The sequence below is a fragment of the Eurytemora carolleeae genome, unplaced genomic scaffold (assembly GCF_000591075.1).
Source record: "Eurytemora carolleeae unplaced genomic scaffold, Eaff_2.0 scaffold203, whole genome shotgun sequence".
NCBI lineage: Eukaryota > Metazoa > Arthropoda > Copepoda > Calanoida > Temoridae > Eurytemora > Eurytemora carolleeae.
The window spans coordinates 255,783-280,262 of NW_019396139.1; the positions used below are offsets into that span (position 1 = coordinate 255,783).

Genomic DNA, 24,480 nt, shown 5'->3' on the forward strand with positions numbered 1-24,480 from the left:
AAAAACTGTTTCAGATATGAATTATTTCTTTAATTATTTATTTTTTACTGTGAAAGAACCATTAAAAGTTTTAGTAAAAAAATGATCCTGTATAGCAATTAGCAAGGGCTTGTAACTGTATGGCAAATCTGAGAGGCTCGTGGCGGCTGGGTGGTCCCTTCCTCATAGGACAGGGAGGAAGTACATTCAGAGGATATAATAGGGATAGTTACTAACCGGCAATTCTAGGAGAAATAAAAAATAATTGGGAAGAAAAACAGGACGTTTATTCAGAGTTTATTATATTAAAGGATTTATTCGGAATTTATAATTTCTCCCTTTACAGAGTGGAATATCCGATTCTCTGATAATGGATATTTGAATGAGTTATCCTAGTTTTAATTGCTAAAAATGGACTATTTACAATTACGGTTTCTCTTGCGGAGACAAGGATATTGTCAAAAATTCACCTCGATAAAATTGTTCAAAAATATTCAAAATTGTTTAAAACAGTTCAAAATTGTTTAAAACTGCTCCAAATTGTCCAAAAATGTTCAAATTTGTTCACAATTATTAAAATTTGTCCAAAAAATGGTCAAAGTTTTTCAAAACTGCTCTAAATTTGCTTTTTATAAAGTTAACATCAAAAGTTTGCGTAAGAATATTGTTGATGAAAATAGCAGTAAAATATTGAAAACATTAATCAGGGTTTGGCTGCAATGTTGTCAATATCAGATCAAGAAGAAGATCATCAATAGTTAAACCAATATTTGGTGTGAGGGCAGAATAATAAACTTATCCATCTTAGCGAACCTACTTTCATACAAAATGTCAAACTTAAGTGTAAAATGAAAAAAAAATGTCTAAAATAATCATTGTTTGTTTTTTACATTCGTCCTTTTTTATTTAAATCATTTGTTTGTTTGTTTGTCTGGATCCTAAAAACCGTCAAAACAAAGGATCCGATTGGTTCATTTTTTGTGATACCTCAAATACCCCCTGCGGTTCTTGTGAAGTAGGATAAATCTATATCTGCTTACATTTAGATTAAATTATATTGTTCTGTGAAAGTATTATAAAACTTTATAAATGTAATACATTATTGATTATGATTCGAATAAGATTTGCAATTAATTTATAATTTAATTATTAATATTTATTTATTGAGATTAATTACAATTTGTAAACAAACAAACCTTAATGGGACTGTACGCGTAATGTTTATTGACCCTCTATGCAAAGATGTCAACGCCCAATTTGCAACGGTACCCTTTAAGTTTGGTCTACTAAATTATGAAATATATATCAATGTTTATAATTTTGAACCAATGGTTTGCGAATTTCTACTGCAGGAAAACGTGTAGCAAAAATCAGAATTAAACACTTTAAAACCTAGAAAAACGAAAATATCTTCCATTTTTACTGAACAAGGGTTGGGAGGGTATCGCTGTGAATCAGGCATAGTTATAATTTCCACTTGAAGTTACGCTTACATTCGATCCCTTTAAGCAATCATATTTCATCCTGCTTTTAAGTTTACATTACTGAAATAGACTTTTAATTTTTTATTTTTTATAAGGGTGTTTTCTGCTGTCTTCTTTACATAACTCAAGCAGTTCAGATTTCTTTGATTTTCCTAAAACTTTTCCTATCAATTTAAGACAACCTCTGCCTCAGTCCTGACTCCTGAGACATACTGCCTGACTAGTTTTTATGATATTTACATAATATAATATTTGATCTAGGGTATTCTGAAAATGATAACTTATTTTGTTTTCACAAATAATACTAAATAACTGGATTTTGCAATAATAATATTCAAAATTTTGTAAATTGTTAAATTATACAGATTCTGAAAATATAGCCTAAATAATGATAATTTAAAAAAAAGTTTTTTACATACCTACCTTTGAACTTTAGAATAATGTTTATACATATAAATATATATATTTCAGTTTTTAAACTTCACATTGTATTAAAAAAGAATTATACTATCCAATATATATGTGTCTATAAATACAGTGAGAACCAGAAAACTCCGGAATAAATAGGCGACTTTTAGACTAAGTTATGACTTTAAATAGCCCCCGGCCAATGAACATTAAGCACAGCAATTGATCAGTATAAACCTAGGCTCATTTCACCTATATAGTGCAGATTTGATAAGTATTTAGTAAAACTGTTTGCTCTGCAACAACTAAAACCATCAAATACACTAAAGTATTGCTATAATGTCGTCTTTCTATTCCATTATTTTTTGGTTATCACTGTAAATGTGCAAAACTTCCTTACCTAGATGATCTTGACTGTTCTTCTTTCCATTGCTGTTCATCTTCGGAGTGTGTTCGTAGATTTCTCCTTTAGGATATCCCTTCTTCATAGGAGTTGGGGTATCCTAAATAGTAGGAGTTGGGGTATCCTAAATAATAGGAGTTGGGGTATCCTAAATAATAGGAGTTGGGGTTTCCTAAATAATAGGAGTTGGGGTATCCTAAATAATAGGAGTTGAGGTATCCTAAATAATAGAAAATGGGGTTTCCTAAATAATAGGAGTTGGGGTATCCTAAATAAAAGGAGTTGGGATATCCTAAATAATAGAAGTTGGGCTTTCCTAAATAACAGTTTGATCCCAAAAAATAGGAGATGTGGTTACACTTACATGAGAGTTGATTCAAATTAGAGCTAAGTGTGATAAGATTTAAATTAGCTGATTTTTTTTCAAAATCCATACAAAAATTAAAGTAAAATACTGACATTTAAAGCGTATGGGTAAAAAAGTAATTTACATTTTTGGGTGAAAATGGGTATATACGTAACTGACTGATTAGTCTGAAGGGAAGACCACATAGTCTAAATTAGCTAGGGGCAAATGCAAAATTTTTAAAGTTTCGACACTCAGGGGCGTAGTGGGTGGGGGGCCGGTACCCCTGTGCAGCCCCTGGACATGCTCTAATATATTAATCTTACATATATATATTCAGATTTTTTTCTTTCCTTATCAATTGACATTTGACAATGTCACAATTTGTCCATTTTATGATAATTTCTCAAATTCTTTCTTGTACCTTAATCTTATTTACAATATTTTTTTCACGGCGTTTCATTTAAAATCCATTTCAGTCTCTCAGAGCAAAATTTTTGACGCAGAGTGTTAATAATCTTTAAATAAAACTGTCTCCGGAGTAATCTAGTGATAATATGATTGATATTAATATGATTTATGATATATGATATACTCAAAAAAATAAAATATATTTTTAAAAAGTTTTTTGCTCTTTTACTATGCTAGATTTTATAATTTTTATAATGGTATGATTGGTAATTATGGTCAGATGCCTAATAGTAAAGTAGATTAATATAGATTTTAAGCTTTAATTTTTTTTTCTTAATACGGTTTTTTTAGGGGAATGCACAAAAAAAGTCAACCCCGTAGGCTAAACCTCCACTATGCCCCTGGCCACACTTTTATTTATACCTACGGTCATCCAATAGTTAAATCAATTAAACATTTTTTTTTTATTTGGTATATACAACTAATTCATTTTAAAGGTTTAAGAATGACCAAGATAATATTGTGAAATCTTAAATGCTTTTTATGTCACATATGGATTCGGTGTAAACATGAATAGATGTCATCGTTAACGGATAGTAGCCCGCTGGAGTCCGAATTTAATAAGTTAAAGCCGCGTCTTAAATCCGCATAAAACCTGTTTCAATTGAGTGCCGGGTTAAATCTCAAAACATTCAATACAATTTTAAGTGTAACCAACTACATATTTGCGTCGCGTTTTAAGTTTAAGTCGCGGCTCAAATTCTTTAATTTCGGCTCCAGGCCTCACTGAAAACTAAACTGAAGGTGTAAGTCAACTTCAATTGATATTACTGTTGAGACTTTGTGACTCCGTTACTCCTTTAGTTCTGATTTTAAGAATAAGTGTAGCAAAAACAAATTTATTTGGTTACATAATATGAATTCAAAATATTTTGAAAAGAGGAGTTCTGATAAAAAATACAAAATATTTTAATTTCACTTTAGTTTGACGTGGCCCAGTATCAACTGAGTTTGATAATATTAATAAAAACCATGTCCTTGACCAGTTTGAACTTCATTCTTTATATTCGTCTCTAGAGAATTCATAGTTTATTTTGCCAAAACTGGAGAACCAGAAAACCGTCCTGATTATCATTTTTCATCTCTATAAAATTATGGAGTTAGAAATGTAAAATTATGCAGCTAGGAATATAGAATTATGCAGCTAGGAATATAAAAATATGCAGCTAGGAATATAAAATTATGCAGATGCAGCTAGGAATATAAAATTATGCAGCTAGGATTATAAAATTATGCTGCTAGGAATATAATATTATGCAGCTAGAACTATAAAAATATGCAGCTAGGAATATAGAATTATGCAGCTAGAAATATAGAATTATACAGCTAGGAATATAAAATTATGGAGCTAGGAATATAGAATTATACAGCTAGGAATATAAAATTATGGAGCTAGGAATATAGAATTATGCAGCTAGGAATATAGAATTATGCAGCTAGGACTATAAAATTATGCTGCTAGGAATATAAAATTATGCAGCTAGGAATATAGAATTATGCAGCTAAAAATATAAAAATATACAGCTAGAAATATAAAATTATGCAGCTAGGAATATAGAACTATGCAGCTAGGAATATAGAACTATGCAGCTAGGAATACAGAATTATGCAGCTAGGAATATAGAATTATGCAGCTAGGAATATAAAATTATGCAGCAAGGAATATAGAATTATGCAGCTAGAAATATAAAATTATGCAGCTAGGACTATAGAACTATGCAGCTAGGAATACAGAATTATGCAGCTAGGAATATAGAATTATGCAGCAAGGAATATAAAAATATGCAGCTAGGAATATAGAATTATGCAGCTAGGACCATAAAAATATGCAGCTAGAACTATAAAAATATGCAGCTAGAACTATAAAAATATGCAGCTAGAACTAAAAAATTATGCAGCTAGGAATAAAAATATGCAGCTAGGACTAGAACTTCAATCGATTAATCATCCGCAATCAAACCTGTCATGAATGTGTTTGTTTTTATCAGTTTTCATTATCTGTAAGCCCAAAATGATATTAAACAGCCCATATGCCATTATTTTAGAAGTACTTAAAACTACTCGAAATTTTTAATAATTCTCCCCCAGCTAGCTTGTGTTTGAACTAACCTTGTATTAGTATTGAATAGACCATGAGTTAAATCTTGAAAATGTAAACATGCCAAAATATTTGAAAATATCTCACGGTTCAATGGGTTACTATCTATGTGAATATATATATATATATACGCATATATATTCAGCCCCAGTCCCAAAAGGGTGTCCAGAGAAAAGTATTATTTAAACAATCAGATCTTACGACATGATTGTAAACATTTTTATTAATTAAGCTTCAAAATCAGATATTTTAATTTTTTGTAACTTTTTTCTGAGGTCTAACTTGTTGGATTTACTGTCCCTTGAAGTAAAAGCTATGGACTAGTAGAAGAATATATTGGAGGGATATATTCTGCTTAAAGGATATTCATATATGTATGTATATACAGGTATAATATCCTTCAGGGACACAAAGATAGAACATGTAAGGGGATAAACTCTATACATAGGACACGGGGGATTATAGGAATTTGTGGATCTTTAGAATACGTTTTCACGCTTTTTCTTTTATAAACTCACCTTGATCTTTTGAAAAGCTGCATTAATTTTAAAGACTGGATTCACCATGAAGTGTCGTATCGTCTTGGCCTTATGTACATATATACCTCACTATCTCAATACTTTATAGATCTGTAGAGCTCAAAAAGCACATGTTCTTGGTTTTAGTTTTTAGAATAAATTGTCAAAATTCTCATCAATTTTGCTTTAAAAGTTTGGTTCGGTTATATATGTGTATGCTTAAAAATTACGTCTTATTATTTTTTGCTAAATGCATTTTGAATGAGTTTGTTCCGAAACAACCAGGACGTGCTAGTTTTTCGTGAGGGATACAATCAGGATATGCTAGTTTTGCGTGAGGGAAACAACCAGTTTATGCTAGTTTTACATGAGGGATAGAACCAGTATATGCTAGTTTTGCGTGAGGGAAACAACCAGTTTATGTTAGTTTTACGTGAGGGATACAACCAGGATTTGATAGTTTTACGTGAGGGATACAACCAGTATATGCTAGTTTTACGTGAGGGATACAACCAGTTTATGTTAGTTTTACGTGAGGGATACAACCAGGATTTGATAGTTTTACGTGAGGGATACAACCAGTATATAGTTTTACGTGAGGGATACACCCAGGATATGATAGTTTTGCGTGAGGGGTACAACAAGGATATGCTAGTTTTTCGTGAGGGATCAATAAAAAATGTTTATATGGTGAAATTTGATTTTCGCTCTAAAGGGATTTTATCTTTTAAAAAAGTATCGAAACTTCATATCTTCTACGAGAGGTTTATTGTAATATTTTGAACTTTATTAAATTTAATAAATATATGAAATATGTTGATTTTATTGTATATTTTGGTCTGAATATATCAATATTCTAATACACAATTTTCTCCATATATCAAGCATATTAATATTAAATATCAAAGGAGAAGTATATTCAGCTGTCACGTTAGTATAAAACGAAAAATTCTACCTTATTAAATATACATATTTTGTTTGCCTGTCTGTTTGTTTGTGTCCAATAAACGTGAAACCGGCTAAACCTATCAGGACCAAGTTGTGTGTGTGACCTCACATGTGAGTGACATGACCCCAGGAAAGTTTATGGATGATCAAAATTTCAAAAATTAGCCTCCAACAAAATCCGATTTACAGTAAATTTTGAAAATCCGCGAACTTTTTTATTATCATTTTATAATGTTTACAAAGAGAAAATGCTCAGAATTGAAATATAAGGTGTGGCTTGAAACGCCCTGAAAGCCTAGTTTAGCTATATTTATATAAATGTCTGATCTTATTCATAACTCATATGAGACCCCCTTAACAGATTTGATTGGTGAACTTGGAAGAATCACAGAAATGTTGATTTAAAATCAGTTGGTTGACTTTCATAGAGAAAACTTGGATTCCAGACAAAGCTGGGTTTCCGATTTAGGGAAAATAAAATAAAACATAAACATTTTGTTTTTTCTATTAAAGTTTACCAACCAAACCTAAATTGAAAACATTCCCGTGGGTGAAACGAGTCCCCTAATCAAAATGTGTGCAAATCGTTAACAACAAAGATTACTACTTTGTAAACATAGTAAATAAATATCTTAATCTATCATCATCTTTTTTAAAATTATATAACAGATAACAGATTATTATCATTATTTTTGGTATTATTATTATCATTATTTAATTTATTATTGTTATCATTATTTCGATGTTTATTATTATCATTATTTAATCATCATAGTTATCATTATTTTGATTATTTTATTATAATTATTTTTAATTATTATTATTATCATTATTTTAATTATTTCTATTATCAATATTTTGAATACCTCCGCGTATTCGTCCACCCTTGTGAGCAGGGGCGTCATTGGATCTTATTCTAGGTGTTCAGAGGCGATACAGTTTAATCATGCAGCAGGGGTCCTATCCTCTCAACTTCAGGGGCGTTCTCTGAGGAACCTACTTCTGCTTTGTTTCAGTTGAAAGTTATCTGAAAAAGAACATTTTTTAATTTTCAGATAACAACTAGAATAAAAAATTATTTGTATTGATTTTTTTACTTTGATGAAAAATATGCAATATATAACTTTGCTTGCATTTAATTCCCCTTATTCTATGCATTTATAACATTTTTTAGATTTCAAATAAAGATCTGAAACAGCGGTATCATGATAACCTTAAATATCTTTTTTTGTGATTTGTTTAATTTTTCTGTCTTTTAAAACTTCAAAATGATGTCCCTGAATGTTAAATAATTTCAGAAATTAGAAGTTTGATTCTAAATAGATTGTTATAAGATTGCATGCGATAGTTTTATGGAAAATCCATAAAACGAATTCCAGATTTCGCCATATTTTTGCAATTCCAAAGAAAATGGATAGAACAAATTTTATTAAAGGGAATGTTGACTTATTTTAAGTCCTCTCTTTTTTATTTATTGATCAATATATACGTAATAAAAAGTGACCCTCCATTTATAGTATTGCTGTAAACGTAATTAAAAGTGACCCTCGATTTATAGAATTGCTGTAAACGTAATTAAAAGTGACCCTCCATTCAAAAAATCGCTGTAAACATTATAAAAAGTGACCCTCCATTTATAGAATCGCTATAAACGTTATAAAAAGTGACCCTCCATTTATAGAATTGCTGTAGACGTAATGAAAAGTGGCCCTCCATTTATAGAATGGTTTGTCTGATTCACAATTGTACCAAAAAAGTTTTGTATGATCTGACTAATTAGATGTCCATGTTGATATTCTTTATAACCGATTATATGTGAAATTACTTGCACATTTCTTGCAGCTTGTTTCATGTGATTGACAGCTGCGAGATCTTAGGCTCGAATTAAGGAGTTAAGCCCAATGAAAATAAAACCGACCTTGGTTGGTTTTAGTGAAGAATAAGGCTCAAGGTTGGGTCTTATTCTCATCAAAACCCGGAATGCGCCAATTCAAACTATGACAATCCCCCAAATACAACGTTAAACCGGTTTTATGAACTAAATTCTGTTGAAAAATAGATGCAACTTAAATCCGAAAGCCCAAGCCGTATATAAAGGCTCAAGAACAGCTTAGACCCGAGTCGTATTTTCTTAAACTTTTTAAATCGCCGGCTCAGGAGAGAGGAAAGTGAAATAATCAGAATTAATACTTTTCAAGCTATAAAAAGACAACAATATCTTCCACAATATTGATCGTCTAAAGGTTTAAGGGTACCATCGTAAATAAGGCATTATTCTCTTTGAACGGAGGCCATTTGTATTACAAATACAGTCCCTATTATCTATCCGTTTAATCTCTAAGAATATGGAACACATCTGATAATAATACAAATATTATATATTTACGGTTCAAGAAAGTGGTAATCTATAATATGTCAAGGGAATTCTAGGCATTGGGGGAGGGGGAGGGGGAGGGGGAGTGGAGAGTGAGAGGAGTAGATGGGTTGGATGTAGCGATGGGCAATAGCTAGATTCGTTTTACACGAACTTTTAATGTTTTTAGACTTTTGATAGGTTTTACGACAATCTATGACGGGTTCTGTTGCAAAAAGCGAGAAACTATGTTTTAATAGAATACTTAACACGATTAACTCAAATCATGCGACATACTTAAATTATATTATAAAATATGGGCAGATATAAATTATCTGCGTTATATCTCTTTAACATACAAGCGGAGATCTTTGCTAGTTGGTTTAGCATTGAAGCTATAGTAAGCTTGAAAATAAAGCTTTTTGTAGTCATTGAATTATACGAGTTGAGAAATTGCCTGAAAGCAATTTCATTGGACTGTGTGTCCTTTAGAACTAGGGAGTTAATCCTGGTTGAAACTTGAAGTGTGTGTCCTTTAGAACCAGGGAGTTAATCCTGGTTGATAAATTGCCAGTGTAGCAATTTCATTGGACTGTGTGTCCTTGAGGACCAGGGAGTTAATCCTGGTTGAAACTTGGACTGTGTGTCCTTTAGAACCGGGGAGTTAAGCCTGGTTGAGATATTGCCTTGTTGGCATTNTTTGGATTGGGTTGACTTGGTTTAGTTTGGGTTGACTTGGTTTAGTACAGTTAATTGCCTTGTAACTTTCATTATAAAATAAACTGTATTACCCTTCTCCACTCCCCCTCAATCTCTGCACAATATTATAAAAAATTTCAATTTAAACGACTTCTATAAATAAATTATAGTATTGGGAAAAAAACGTTTGATAACATAAAAAGATTTTCAAAAAAAGTAATTATTTTTATTTTTATTTATTTTTATTAAGACAGCAGGACGCTGGCAATGGATTATGGATTAAAGGAAAAGTTTTTTAATGTGCGTTTGTTCACGCAAATGATCACAGCAAAGACCAGCAAGAAAACGGCTTGATCCACTTTCAGACAGAAACTATACGGCATTAACCTCAATCTTTCAATACGTCAAGTTTAATTTGTGTTATTGTGAATTCTGAATCGGAAAATATATCTTGTATGTCAGACAAATGTATCTTGTATGTCTGGCAAATATATCTTGTATGCCTGGCAAATATATCTCGTATGTCTTGCAAATATATCTTGTATGTCTGGCAAATATATCTTGTATGTCTGGCAAATATATCTTGTATGTCTGGCAAATATATTTTGTATGTCTGACAAATATATCTTGTATGTCTGTTAAATATATCTTGTATGTCTATCAAATATTTCTAGTATGTCTGGCAAATATATCTAGTATGTCTGGCAAATATACTTTGTATGTCTGGGAAATATATCTTGTATGTCTGGTAAATATATCTTGTATGTCTGGCAAATATATCTTGTATGTCTGGCAAATATATCTTGTATGTCTGTCAAATATATCTTGTATGTCTGTCAAATATATTTTGTATGTCTGGCAAATATATCTTGTATTTCTGGCAAATATATCTTGTATGTCTATCAAATATTTCTAGTATGTCTGGCAAATATATCTAGTATGTCTGGCAAATATACTTTGTATGTCAGGCAAATATATCTTGTATGTCTGGAAAATATATCTTGTATGGCTGGCAAATATATCTTGTATGTCTGGCAAATATATCTTGAATGTCTGTCAAATATATCTTGTGTGTCTGGCAAATATATCTTCTATGTCTGGCAAATATATCTTGTATGTCTGGAAAATATATCTTGTATGTCTGGTAAATATATCTTGTATGTCTGGCAAATATATCTTGTATGTCTGGAAAATATATCTTGTATGTCTGGCAAATATATCTTGTATGTCTGGCAAATATATCTTGTATGTCTGGCAAATATATCTTGTATGTCTTACAAATATATCTTGTATGTCTTGCAAATATATCTTGTATGTCTGGCAAATATATCTTGTATGTCTTGCAAATATATCTTGTATGTCTGGCAAATATATCTTTTATGTCTGGCAAATATATCTTGTATGTCTGGAAAATATATCTTTTATGTCTGGCAAATATATCTTGTATTTCTGGCAAATATATCTTGTATGTCTAGCAAATATATCTTGTATGTCAGGCAAATATATCTTGTATGTCTGGCAAATATATCTTGTATGTCAGGCTGTCTGAAAATAAACTCTGTCATGTTTCCTTTTTGGGGTATTTGTGTAGATTTTCATAAAGAAGTAGAAATAAAGAGAGAAAATAAAACTAACCATGAAAAATAATATTTCTAAAAAAAATATATTGATATCTACAAAATTGCCTAACCCCATTGAAAACTGGTTTCCGATACTGGGTTTCATGACGATACCCTGATTTAAGTTTTGGGCTCTGTGGTAGTTCTCTGGAAACCATTGATGTCAAACTAAAGGGAAAAAGTTTGGCTAAAATATATCAATTAGGAAAAGTTCTCCAGCAAAGCAAAAATCTTAAGTAAAATTAGAAAAAGAAGGAAAACGTTAATATTGGTTGCACTGTCAACATTATCTATATAGACGTCACTGATTATAGAGGCGAGAGTGACGTCATATTAGGTTTTTTTCTTTCTATCTTAGGAGACAACATTTTCCGCACATTGGACCGCATCGAGAGTAACTAACCTTATTATACAACCTTGGGTAAAGTACAAAGGAACTTCTTTATAAAGCTCACCTTTAAGATTTCGAAAGAAAAAAGAATTCCATTAAGTAGTTGCCGCTAATTTACATATTGATCTCTTATTAGATTATAAGACTTGACTAGACAGATAGATAGATAGATTTTACCGTCTTTGCAATTTTATTGGTCCTGAGTACTCACCAAACACGCGAGTAAACCCTGATTGGATCGCCAGTGTGGAACATCAGTTCAGATATAGCCAGATATATTTATTTATTGTTTACTTTTGGTAAAATAGTTTGAAGAAAGTTTGGAGAGCACAGTGTGTGTTTGATAGTCTAGTACTCTATAAAAATATCTGTATTTCCGGTGCACCATATATAACAGTTACAGGGTTTACAACAAAATTTACCATTTTCCTCCAGACTTTTAGGGAGCTCTATATGACCTTCAGGGAGCTGAGAAACAACCTAATGAATTGGAAGGGCCGGATGGTAAGATAGCTGCATCAAGGGGGAAATAGATGGAGGGGGAGGAGGGATGAAGAGGGGAGACGGGGCCGATATTGATGGAGTTAAAGGACGATTTACAGGGGGAATAATAAATGATCCTGACCAAATTGGAACAAATATAATAACAAAAAAAAACAATATTATCAAAACTTTTTAGGAAAACTTAGTTGGAGAAGGTATCAAGGTCTGAGTCAAAAACTTTTTTTTACAAGAAAAATGATAAATTCAAAAAATTACAAGAATCTATTCGAGTATCAAACTAGAGCTAAGCTGTAGACTTTTGAACTTGAGTTGAACTCATTCGAAAAGGGAATAAAAGACATTATCAATAGAAAATCAGTTAAGTTTTATCGATCTCTCATTGGTGAAAAATTGATATCGATGAATGAAGGAAAAAATATTGTAATTAAAAAATTGTCTTTTTTGAATCTATGCAAATATGCATGGAAATTCAAATTTGGATTCAAATTTTACTTGTACGCTATGTTATACTAATTAATCATTAATTTGTCGATACGTTCCTTTATTACGTTAAACTAAATTGTTTTTTTTTTTTAGTTTTATCTTTCTTTTGTTTTCAAACAGAATTTCTTCTCATGAAGATTTAATAAAATCTAGTTTAATTAATCTAGTTTGTTTTTGTTGAGCTAGGAGTATATTGTAAAATATAAAATCGTGTCGTAAGTTAGAATTGTTTGAGTTTCAATCTCTGGGGGATAAAGAACCACTGCTTGGACACACATTTTAGTGTTTAACCATTTTTATTTAGCAAAACGTTTCAGGAACTTTATTCAACTTATGGATGTAAAAAATAAAACTTTGATATAGAATATCATTCATATTTTTTTTGAAACCAGATTTTTTAATCGACATTTGCAATAGTATGATCAATTGATAAATGAAAAGGAATTTAAATTTTTGGGTGAATTCTATTTTTATGTAATTTTTTATTGTCTTTATAGTAAATAGTAATGATGTACAAAGCATGGACAAAAATATAATTCTATTTACATTGTTAAAACGTGAATATCTCACTTCTGACGTTTTGGCAAATTCACATAGTTCATAAAAAAGCATTATTACGCAATGTCACCCATCTAATTTTTCAACTAATTTTTTAAATCTTTTTCTAAATAAGGAACTTCTTGTATGGTAACAATCCCATTGATAACCTTTGACATATTGTATAGAAAAATCAGAACAGTCTCTTTAATGCATTTTACTGCCTATAGACCAACATTATCGACCTATGATTCCCACAAACAGAGGTACGTTAAGTTACGTAACGTCCCTTGGGACAATTTTGTAAAATAAAAACCCACTCTGCAAAGTTTTCGTGAAAAAAAATTGCGCATTTTCACCTCAAAAGACGGGAAATTACATATATTGCTTAACCACGCTGGTTCCCTTGACCAATTTTGCCTTTAACTTCATTCCCTGTAATGTAGTTGTAAATAATTATAAGCGCCTATAAAAAAATTGTTATCAATTCCTTTCTTGCATTTAATATATTGCATTTAATATATTCCATTTAATATATTGCATTTAATATATTGCATTTAATATATTGCATTTAATTTATTCCATTTAATATATTGCATGTAAATTAGAATTTCTGGAATTTTCATTAAAAAGACTTATATGCAGTTAAGATTTTATTGACTGCTGTTACATTAAATAATTAATTTAGAAAAATGTTCTTCTTTGACTTTAAAGCAAAGTTGTAGAAAAATGTTATTTCTTTTTGAATCACCTATTTAAAGTGCTAGAATAATATTTTTTATATTGCAATGATCTCGCGTCTTTGACAATGATTATTTTCAAATTTTAGATAATCGCTTAATTTTAGTGTTACAAAATATAATTCTTTTTATAGAGAAAAGAAATGATTTTCACATTTGTAATTAATCCTATCACTACTATGGGGGGGGGTGGCAAGTGGAGTTTCTCCAAAAATTGAAAACTGTTTTCACTAGGACGCTAAAACTTCTTCACTTTTTCAACTTTTTAGTTGTGAACAAATTTTTCAAAAAATACAGGGTGAAGGACGGTTCAACGGTTGGTTGATGTTTCAAAATAATAAAAAAAAATGCTTTCAATAATTGAGCTACACATTTATAATTTGTTTATCTAAAAATATGGATGAATTAACATTTTTAAGACGTTCATTTTGAACTTTTTTTTAAACCTCCCTAGCAGTAGTACCCTAACCAATAAACTCTCAGTCTTGTATTTCAACTACTATAACCTAGTTTAAATACTTCTCGCTATTTTCAACTTTTTCCTAAGCTTCAAAACCCAATGTTATAGGACAGTTCAGATCTATTTTTTATACATAATAAACAAACCTAAACTTTCTTTAATGTGTAACTGTAAATTGTCCAAATTGGCAAAAAAAAGGTTATAACTCAGATAGAAAAACTCGGGGTTGGAAATTAATTTTCGATTTATTTTTATATCCTCATCAGTCCTTAAAGAATGGTGGTATTAATAAAACTTAAAGCTGCAAAAACGTTCTGTATTTATTAAAGAAATAAAATAATTAATAATTTGCAAAATTCATCTCTGACTAAAGTTTTCACTTTCCTGCCTTAATTTCAAGTTTCATGTTAGAGCTGACATGAAACGAAAGATTGAAATCTGTAATTAGAATTTTGAATTACAAACTTCATTTTCCTAACTTTATTTTTGTTTCCTTCTATCTATATATTCTTTATTTTCTCATTACCATTTTTAACTTTTGTTATAAATAAAGCTATTCCTGTTTTTCATCAAAATGTTTCTGTAGACACTACCCCCCTCCCTTTTAATGAATAATACCCCTCCTCTTTAACTTTACTAGAATTGCGTGTTCCCCTCTAAACATTTATTCTCAAGCAAAGTTACTAAATGCGCAAAACTTTACATTTCTCTATGCATCACAACAGTACAAACATAGTAGAAGTAGAGGTTAAGTAGAACAGCTAGCCCGAAATTTAGGCATTTGCCATTCTATGTTGCCCGCACATGGCCCGTAAAATTCCAAAACAAAGAGAGGGGGATTGAATTTTGTAGATCCAAAAAAATAATATTTGTGGGATGCCTGCGTAGAGCTGGCAGCTGGTGGGGTCTTAAATGTAAGACATGTGGCCCCAGCGCTCGGCCCCCTAGCCTGTCCTAGCCGCAGCGCTCGGCCCAGAAAGTGTCTTAACCTAACCTAACCCTAAGTAAATACTAATTTCTGGATCTAAAATATTCAATCCCCTCTCTCTGTTTTGGAATTTTACGGGGCATGTGCGCGCAACATAGAATGACAACTCCCCGAAATTTAAGACAGAGTATCATATACCATAGAAGAGTTATTAGCAAAGAAGGATCATTGACACGGACCGACCTGCCTGAGTGGCCCAAAAGGGATTTACTAATCATACAGCTGCATGTAGGTGTATATTTCTGAATAATCAATCAATCGACCTGTATAGTTTCAGGTCGTTGTATATGCTGTCCATATTATTGTCTGCACATAAAACTGCACAGTGGGTCTAGTGGTTCCGAGGAGGAAGCGTGGCTAGAACTTATTCTTAGTAATTATGGAAATTTAAAAAAAAAATTCTTTCTTTAAGCCCATTGTGAATTTTTACATAAACGTTGTGGCTTTGAGCACTTTCTGACGACACATAAGGACGCAGGTACGTGTCAATGATCCTTCTATGCTACATTTTCTGTGAATGAAACCGAGTATCGGAAAACCAGTTTCATGAATTGGGTCAGGCAGTTTCGTAGATACCAATATTTTTGTTAAGACATTTCATTTCATATTGTTTCTTCACATTCTCTTATTATCTGATTTCTTAAATTAGAATCTAAGCAAATGCTTAGACCCCAATAAGGAAACTACGGAGTTTCGATCAATGATAATGCTATGAAGTACATAAATGCAGTACTCCAGTAGAACGGTATATGTACAGTAATACAGTAAACAGTGGTAAAGTAGTAAGGTAGTTCAGTAGCACGGAAGTACTACTCAGGACAGGAATGGTTTACAAATACAACTGGTAGAAATTTAAAAATCCGTAAAATTCTCAATTTTTCTATCTGCGAAGAAAATTGCGGCTTGACAACCAAGATTTAAAAGCTAAAGCGTCCTAAAAGCCAGAGTATTGAACATTTCTGATTGCATTCCTACAATACTATAAAATTCCTAAATCAACAAACTCTATGTTTAATCATTTAAAGTTAGGAGAAAATATGTATTGTTTATCAATATTAAGGCTCAAGGTAGTAAACAGTTCAACCAGCAACTCCACCCTAGGGACTTAACCAGGCTCTGCAGTAGGTGCGGAAACTTTTAAACCAAGAAAAAAACGAAACTATATTTTCCTAAACATGTTAAGGATTTATGGTGATTCTTTTTTGCACAATTAAAAAACTAAGAAATTGACTTTTGCTGTTTCCAGTCATCGTCAAATCCGTTGGCACGACGGTGTAAACTTTAAATTGTGGAAAATCCCAAACCAGGTTTGCGTGTTTTACCACAAAACTTTGTTTTAAGAATCGTATGAATCATGATGAGACCATATAAAAGTTAGTTGTGTTTTTTGTATTCCAACGAATGATGGGTAAATGCAGAATATACAAATAATATTATTTATTACTAAAAACTTTCAGATGAAAATGAGACATTGCAAGTAACACGATGCATCTCTTTTTCTATATACTGTGTGTCTGTTTGTATCTAATAAACGTCTAAACGGCTGAACCGATCGGGCCCAAATTTTGTGTGGGACCTCACATGGCCCCAGGGAAGATTTATAAATGATGAAAATTTCAAAAATTAGCCTCCAACAAAATTCGATTTCAAATTAATTTTTGAAAATCTGCGAAATTTTTTTAGAAAATCCGTGACATTTTTTACATTTTTTTACAATGTATACAAAAAGAAAATGTTTAAAATTGAAATAAAAGTTAGGCGCTAAGTGCCCTAAAAGCTTAGAAATTCAAAAATTTTACCCGACATTTAACCTTGCAGTGGTATCGGTCTCAACTTTAACTTTCTTGAAACAAGTTAAAAGAATTTGTTTTGAAAACTATTTAATATAAATTCTGCCCTGATTCATAATCTTGATAACAAAAGTATAATTTATTCAAAAATTATTAAAATAATTTTTATTAATCTTGAGAAATATTAAAATAAAAAAATTGCCAACTTTAACAAAACTTTCTAAAAATACTTTTTAAGAAAGAAAAGAATGAGTATAATTATAGTTTACCGTTTTTCCGATATTTTTAATCCAATTTACAAGAACATGTTTATGGGTGAAACTGCGACAGCTTTGATGCGGAGAACAGTTAATACTTCTTGTTTTTATTAATTAAACACTTCAAAAGCTTTGTTTTTTTTAGTTTTTTATGAAATGATTAAATTCAGGCTTTTGAAAATATTTTGAGATTAAAATTTTAAACAAAAAACCTTCTGTCAACCTTATTGTATTAAAAACGCTGAAAGAATCTTTTCTTCTTTTGATCATAAAGTTTATAAAAATAGAAGTAATGAATTTTAAAACTTTTATTCAGATTTGTTTTTATGTAAAGACATAAAAATAAATCCATAAAATCCATTAGAAAAAAATCGATACTTGGTTTTTGTTTAGATATTTTGACATAATATATACATTATATATATACATTATATACATACATTATTATGATATATATATTTTGATGAAGACAGAATGTTTCTTGGTTCTTGTCAAATTATCAGTTGGAATACGTTTAAATTTGCTAAGAAAGTCTAAACAATGACATATGGCATAAAGTGAACCTTCTTTATATCTTTAAAATTTATTGAGATATTAAACATTTGAACAATTTTGTTGATTTTTATACACTGGAATCTGGATAAATCTGGTCAATTTTGAAGATAGTAAATGGTAGACCACATTTTGAAAATCCCGAGACTAGCAGTTTTCGGTGTTTAATGTTATAACTGTGATACTACAAAATTATTTACGAAATAATTCCGCTTGGAACAAAGATGATATAAGAGTCGTCACTTAATTCCCATGTTTATTGAGACACCCTGTATCTAACACTGTACACTTGAGTATTGATAAATCTTATTTCTTTAGGGGGGTGGTTAAAAGTGAAAGTAAAAGTATAGAATATTTGTAAAGATAAACACTGAGAGTCCCTTTGTAAATTGGACATATAACACTTTGCAAATGGAGGGTGATAAATATATTTAAGTTGTAACCTCTGTTTATCTATCTGTGTTGATGTACGATCATAACACATGAACTCCTGGACCAAGCTGATTCAGATTTTGATCGGGAACCTTTTCTTAATCTTTTCTTAATCAATTTTCAGTTTAATAGTTTCACTTTTCTGAGGAATAGTCCAGGCAAAGTTGAGTTTCCAAGCTAGTTCAAAATAAGTGTGCAGTCCCTTTGGACGAACAATTTTGCATTTGAAAGAATTCTCAGAAAGGATGAAAGCGTATGTGTTTGAGAGGATAAAAGTGATAAAGTGAGTTGGATTTGCTCTGATCCAACAATCTGCAAACCTTTAAAGGAAACTAAAGCATTATTCAAAATTGAATAAAACACCCTCTTCAAAGATTTTGATTTAAACTCTTTCTATGGAAAATAGTACAAGCAGGGGAGGGGGGGGGGTTGGTCAATGCATGTCTATCTATTTTAATTCAAAATGAAAATATAATATTATTTTGTTGTTCAAAACTAACTAGAATATTGTACACTATACATGTATGAAGTAGAACAACGAAAATTCAGATCTGTGAACTCAGCATTTTTTTATGTTTTTGTTGTTTGCCTTTCAAGATTTTTTATCATCAATCTTTCTAGTGTTTTGTATTTTGTATTTTTTTAATACATATTTTTTCCAAGAAAAAATGTTGTTCTGAAGTTGTTTTTGTCTCATCCTTATCGATAACTATTTGTTTAAAAATCAAGTTAAATCCTCGCTAAACTTTCCTGGAGACAGTTCCATTTCTTTAGTATTTAGTGTATACACAATGCACATAGATCCGGACATAATAAACTGCATGGGGAACCAGAAATATTTGTAATGTTGTACTCCAATACTTTGTACCACTTTGATACTGTACAGTACTGTATTGTACTGTACAGTACTGTATTGTACTGTNAGTTGTAGTTGTAGTTGTAGTTGTAGTTATAGTTGCAGTTGTAGTTGCAGTTGTAGTTGTAGTTACTTCAATACTTAACTGTTTAAAGGGACTGTAAGCGCAATTTCAAGTGACCATCCGTGCGAAGATGCAGACAATGCCAAATTTCAATGGTATCCTTGAAACTTTAATCTGAGCTGAAAACTTTAGAATGAAATATCCTTAATCCCGATCGGTTAATTAATCTGGAGATTAATAACAAGAGGAGACAAGCATTATTTAATCTGGAGATTAAGAAAAAGAGTGGATTAAGCATTAATCCCGATATCCACCATTCAAAAGTTCCCAGCTCTGATAACAAAAATTGAGAAGATAATGTGAAAGTGAAAAGTGAAAAGCGGTTGATTCTGATAATTTCTCCATAGTTACTTAAAAGTAAGAAATGTGCAAGTTACCTTCGCTTGCAGAGAAATCACAAATTAAAACAACTCGTCTATTAAAGCAAAAACAATGATAGCTCATTCATATTTGATCAAACAATGCGTTTAAGTTGTGTCGTTGAAAATCGGACATTGCCATATTTGTAGGGATGGTCGCTTACAGTCCCTTTATTGGTACGTATGATGTTGGTTCCTGGGATACATTCCTTGGTTTGAACAAACATTTGTTTGATCTGAGGAAATCTTGTAATACGATTAGCAGACCTGCACCAACTACTCCGTCAATAAGGTTTCCAGGTTTAATTTGTTGTACGAGAGTAGAGTAACTAGTTTCAACATACTCTCTAACTTTCCACTCACTTTACAGAAAAGTTAATCTTAACTTTCTTTAGATTTTATATAAAACTAGCTTGGAAACCCAGCTTTGATTGGAAATGAAGACGCTCCGTGATAAGGTCGACCAGCTCAATTTAGGATTGCTCCATCAAGCTACAGTTATAAATAACCAAGAATAATATAATTTGATTGAATAACAAATTCAAAGTCGTCTTTGACCTTAAAAGTAGAATGATTTTTGCAATTTTCTTTCATGAATCAATAATCAGAAAATAGTCTTCTGCCTTTTCCTTTTTCAAAAGATGGTTTGCCATTTTATTGCTCTCAAAACTACCAGAGACATGAAGAATTTTGTTTAAAGTTTCAATTTATGAAGTGGGCTGGGGAAACAGCCTAGGCTGCATGACGACCAAACTGACCCAGGTCGTATTTACGATCTTAACAGGCCCCCTACCCTAATGCTCACATCTCATTATCTAATGGGGGTGCTGATGGGTCGGATTACTCGTTTTTTCTACGGTCACTTAGAGGACAAATGAGGCCCTTCGTTATAAATAAATGAAGTAAAACTATATGAAAATGTCTGATTCTGAAGGAAATCATTAATAATTATGAAGCACAAACATGGCAGACCTCATTTTAGAAAGAGCAGGACTAGGTTTATTCAATTATTATTTTTTTAAAGAAAAATATTGCTATAATCACATTCCCTATGTTGAATACCGCAAACTAAGGTCAATGACAACGTGAAAGTGATTAATCAATTTATTTGTTTTATTCTGAGTTATTTAGAACATTAGAACATTACCGTGAATCTACATGCTTAGGAACCAAGCTATGCATGGAAACTAAATTTTCACTTTAAAAGTCAACCTACTTAGCTTAGAACCGAATCAATCGAAAGTATATAGATTAGTAATCAAAGGGATTTTTCTTATAATCCGTTTTGGGCTGTGGACGGGAGATTTACTGAATATTAAGAACTTAAAGAAAAAAATCAATTTATTTTTAAGTGTTCCTTCATTATAATCTCGTTGCCCATCATACCCGTTGTGCACTCTAGATTTCGAAAATAAAACCGCTTATATTCAATATTCAATCACCTTAGTTGTTGCCACAAACTCAAATTTTCGAATCCCTATATCTTTGCAACCTGATGCGTAAACCTTTGAAATTTTAAACTTAGACTATTTAATTTACAGAAATATCTATTTAATTATTTGAAATATCTAAGGTCTACGACATTGGGTTGCAAAGATATAAGGATTGGAAAATCAAAGTTTTGGTAAAGACTAAATTCCTTTGGAGTGTGGTATGCCCGAATTTCGAGGGTCAAGGATGATAAAGATATTGTTGCTTTCTATCTACAGTGATAACCAGAAAACTCTGAGTTAGGACTTGAACTAGTTCGATAAACATTAGACATAGCAATTTTACAGTGTAAATAGACCCTGTTCACTTAAATAGTGCTTTTCTAAGTTACTAGTAACAATATTTGTATGAAATATGTGCGATATGTTTTTCTCTTATTTTTGTTATTGTTTTTTTTTTATTTGATTCAATCTTTTAAACTTGAAGAAGTATTCTAATATTTCGTCAATTTAAAAGTTTCAAGAACGGCAAAACATGTTTCAGAGATCCCAGAAATATCTTCCAGTTAAATACAGAAAAACAGGTTCGTGCTAAATGAAATACTTAAATCTGGAATCAATATTTGGCTTTAATGTGCGTTTTTTTATGCTCCAAAGAACCCAAAATTTAAGTCAAAGTATCGTTATCAAACCCAATATCAGAAACTGGCTTTCACAAATGGGGAAAGCCAATTTTGTAGATATATTATATCATTATATTTTCAGGGTAACCCACTAAGGATGACACTTCAGAGACGGAATTTATATTGTCTGTTTCCTTATATTTTGTATAAATATAAACTTGTTTATTTCTTTACCACATCATTATATTAAATTACTATAGCTAAGGCCGAATACTTAATTTAACCTTGAGATCGTCACATTTAAAGTGTTTTCGGTCGTCTTTAGTCTCTTGCCTTTGTGTGTAACCCTGCAGTATATTCATACATGGTTAGTTTTATATTCACTGTCCATTGTCTAAACAAATACAAATCCCAAAAAGTAAAGTTTCCTTGTGAGTAACGTTCAACAATACTTTTGAAACCGGCTGCATGGTTCTTAGCTAATAGCTATCTTATTATTAATTGATTTTTTAAACATTCATTCACGGCACAAAAGAAATGCAAATTTGTATGATAAAAGTATATAAGGGATATTCAAACTATTCATATAGTTATTAATATTTCAAAACCTTATTTTTTTTAAATAATGATTTATTTTAATTGTTGATCTTTAAATTGTCTATTTTTCTTTCGACTGTTTACTTTTTAATACAGTTTTTATTTTAAAAAATATTGTTTCAAGGCTTAGTTTAAAGTTTGACCCCGATTTTATCACTAAAGATAAACTTAAAAATAAACAAGTTTTAAACAAGTTTTTTAATAAGTTTTAAACAAGTTTTAAACAAGTTTTAAACAAGTTTTAAACAAGTGTTTAAACAAGTTTTTTTAAAATAGTTTTAAACAAGTTTTTAAACAAGTTTTTAAACAAGTTTTAAAATAGTTTTAAACAAGTTTTTAAACAAGTTTTTAAACAAGTTTTTAAAATAGTTTTAAACAAGTTTTTAAACAAGTTTTAAAATAGTTTTAAACAAGTTTTTAAACAAGTTTTTAAACAAGTTTTTAAATAGTCTTAAAATAGTATGTTAAACAGATTTTTAAACAGATTTTTGAACAAGTTGTTAAAAAAGTTTTTAAACAGACTTTTAAAGAAGTTTTAAACAAGTTTTAAACAAGTATTTAAACAAGTGTTTAAACAAGTTTTAAAATAGTTTTAAACAAGTTTTTAAACAAGTTTTTAAACAAGTTTTGAAATAGTTTTAAACAAGTTTTTAAACAGACTTTTAAAGAAGTTTTAAACAAGTTTTTAAACAAGTTTTTAAACAGATTATTAAACAAGCTTTTAAGCAAGTTTCAAGCAAGTTTTTAAACAAGCTTATAAACAAGTTTTTAAACAGAGTTTTTAATCACATTTAATATTACAATTTTCATCAGTCCGGAAAAAGAATTCCTAGCATTGTGATTGATCTATCGAACAATCTGATCAGACTTCACAACTTTCATAACAATCTGTGAGAATTGGTTAAAACTTATTTCTCCTCATTGTATATATATTATATCTCGCTGTTCGCATCTGATTGGTTCAAGAGTGAGCGCACCTAGCTTACTTATGGGACAAATGAACTAAATGTTCTTGCTGTGTGGAGTCCATTATTTTTGGATCTATCCTTATATTCTAAAAATGTTTCCTTTAACAAATCAGGAGGTTGCTCTGACAGTGGTGTTAAACTATTATCCTTTTGTACTCCTGGAAATTATAGCTGTAAACTTTAAATACCTGTGTTTAGAGGCTGTAAAGCTTTGTATAGAGGCTACTAGAGGTTGTATATAGAACCTCCTGGACTGGAAGTTTAACCTCTAATGTCGAAGATGAGGATAGGATAGGACGGAGGTTCAGAAAATTCTCCGGACTTGGTTCAACCGATACTGAGGCTTAAACTACCAGGATACTCCTATATATTTCCCTTCCCATTTCTTCTACTCCCTACTTTACCCCTTTTCTCCCCTTCCCAACTTCCTGTACCTCCAACCCCTTCTCTTCTACCTTTTCTCCTTCCTTGGAGAAATGAAATGAATATCTACTCCTTGGTTGCATTTTATCGTGTTGAAACTTAATTCCCCGCAAGTGTACTGTAATGGAAGATTCTAGAAACATTTTCTATTAATAATTTCGCATAATTACTTCTATGTCTCTGCTGATACAACCGTAAGTGACTTTACAGAAACAAGCAATTGAAAGTTATATATTTTCAGATGGAGAATCAAGGATAGCTCATTCAGTTTACTCAGAGAAAGGTTTCAAGGATTAAAAACAATGCAGATGGACGCTAGATGTCGTCTTTTCAAGATTTCGGGTTTTACGTTCACAGAAGCCTAGAGGAGTTACGCGCGTGCCACGTTAAATGACAAGACAGAGAGAGAACATGCGTAAAACTTCTTTGGGCTTTTGCCTCAGTGAGAACGAAAAACCTCATAATAATGAAAGGACGACGTCTAGTGTTTTATCTGCATTGCTATTAATCTACGGTAGTACTGTTGTCAAGTTGTGACAAAGGGGTCATTTATGGAGGGTCACTTAATTTACATATACAGCCGGGATGTAAGTAACAGAGAGGAGGGTAACTGGTTACAGGCCTGGCTAACAGAAGACAG

At 31.1% G+C, this 24,480-nt stretch overlaps 1 protein-coding gene across 3 annotated transcripts in view; it reads right to left on the reverse strand.

The window, feature by feature from the left end:
* Positions 1-23,751, reverse strand: part of LOC111696122 (band 7 protein AGAP004871) — a 43,091-nt gene extending 19,340 nt beyond the window's left edge. For all 3 annotated transcript variants that reach the window (XM_023465670.1, XM_023465669.1, XM_023465671.1), the window contains exons 1-3: positions 23,606-23,751; positions 7,522-7,682; positions 2,272-2,374 (exon numbers count right to left, since the gene is read on the reverse strand). In XM_023465670.1, the coding sequence (XP_023321438.1) occupies positions 2,272-2,374; positions 7,522-7,560 (142 nt within the window). In that variant the 5' untranslated portion in view covers positions 7,561-7,682; positions 23,606-23,751. The remainder of the gene's footprint in view (positions 1-2,271; positions 2,375-7,521; positions 7,683-23,605) is intronic.
* Between the last annotated feature and the right edge of the window lie 729 nt (positions 23,752-24,480).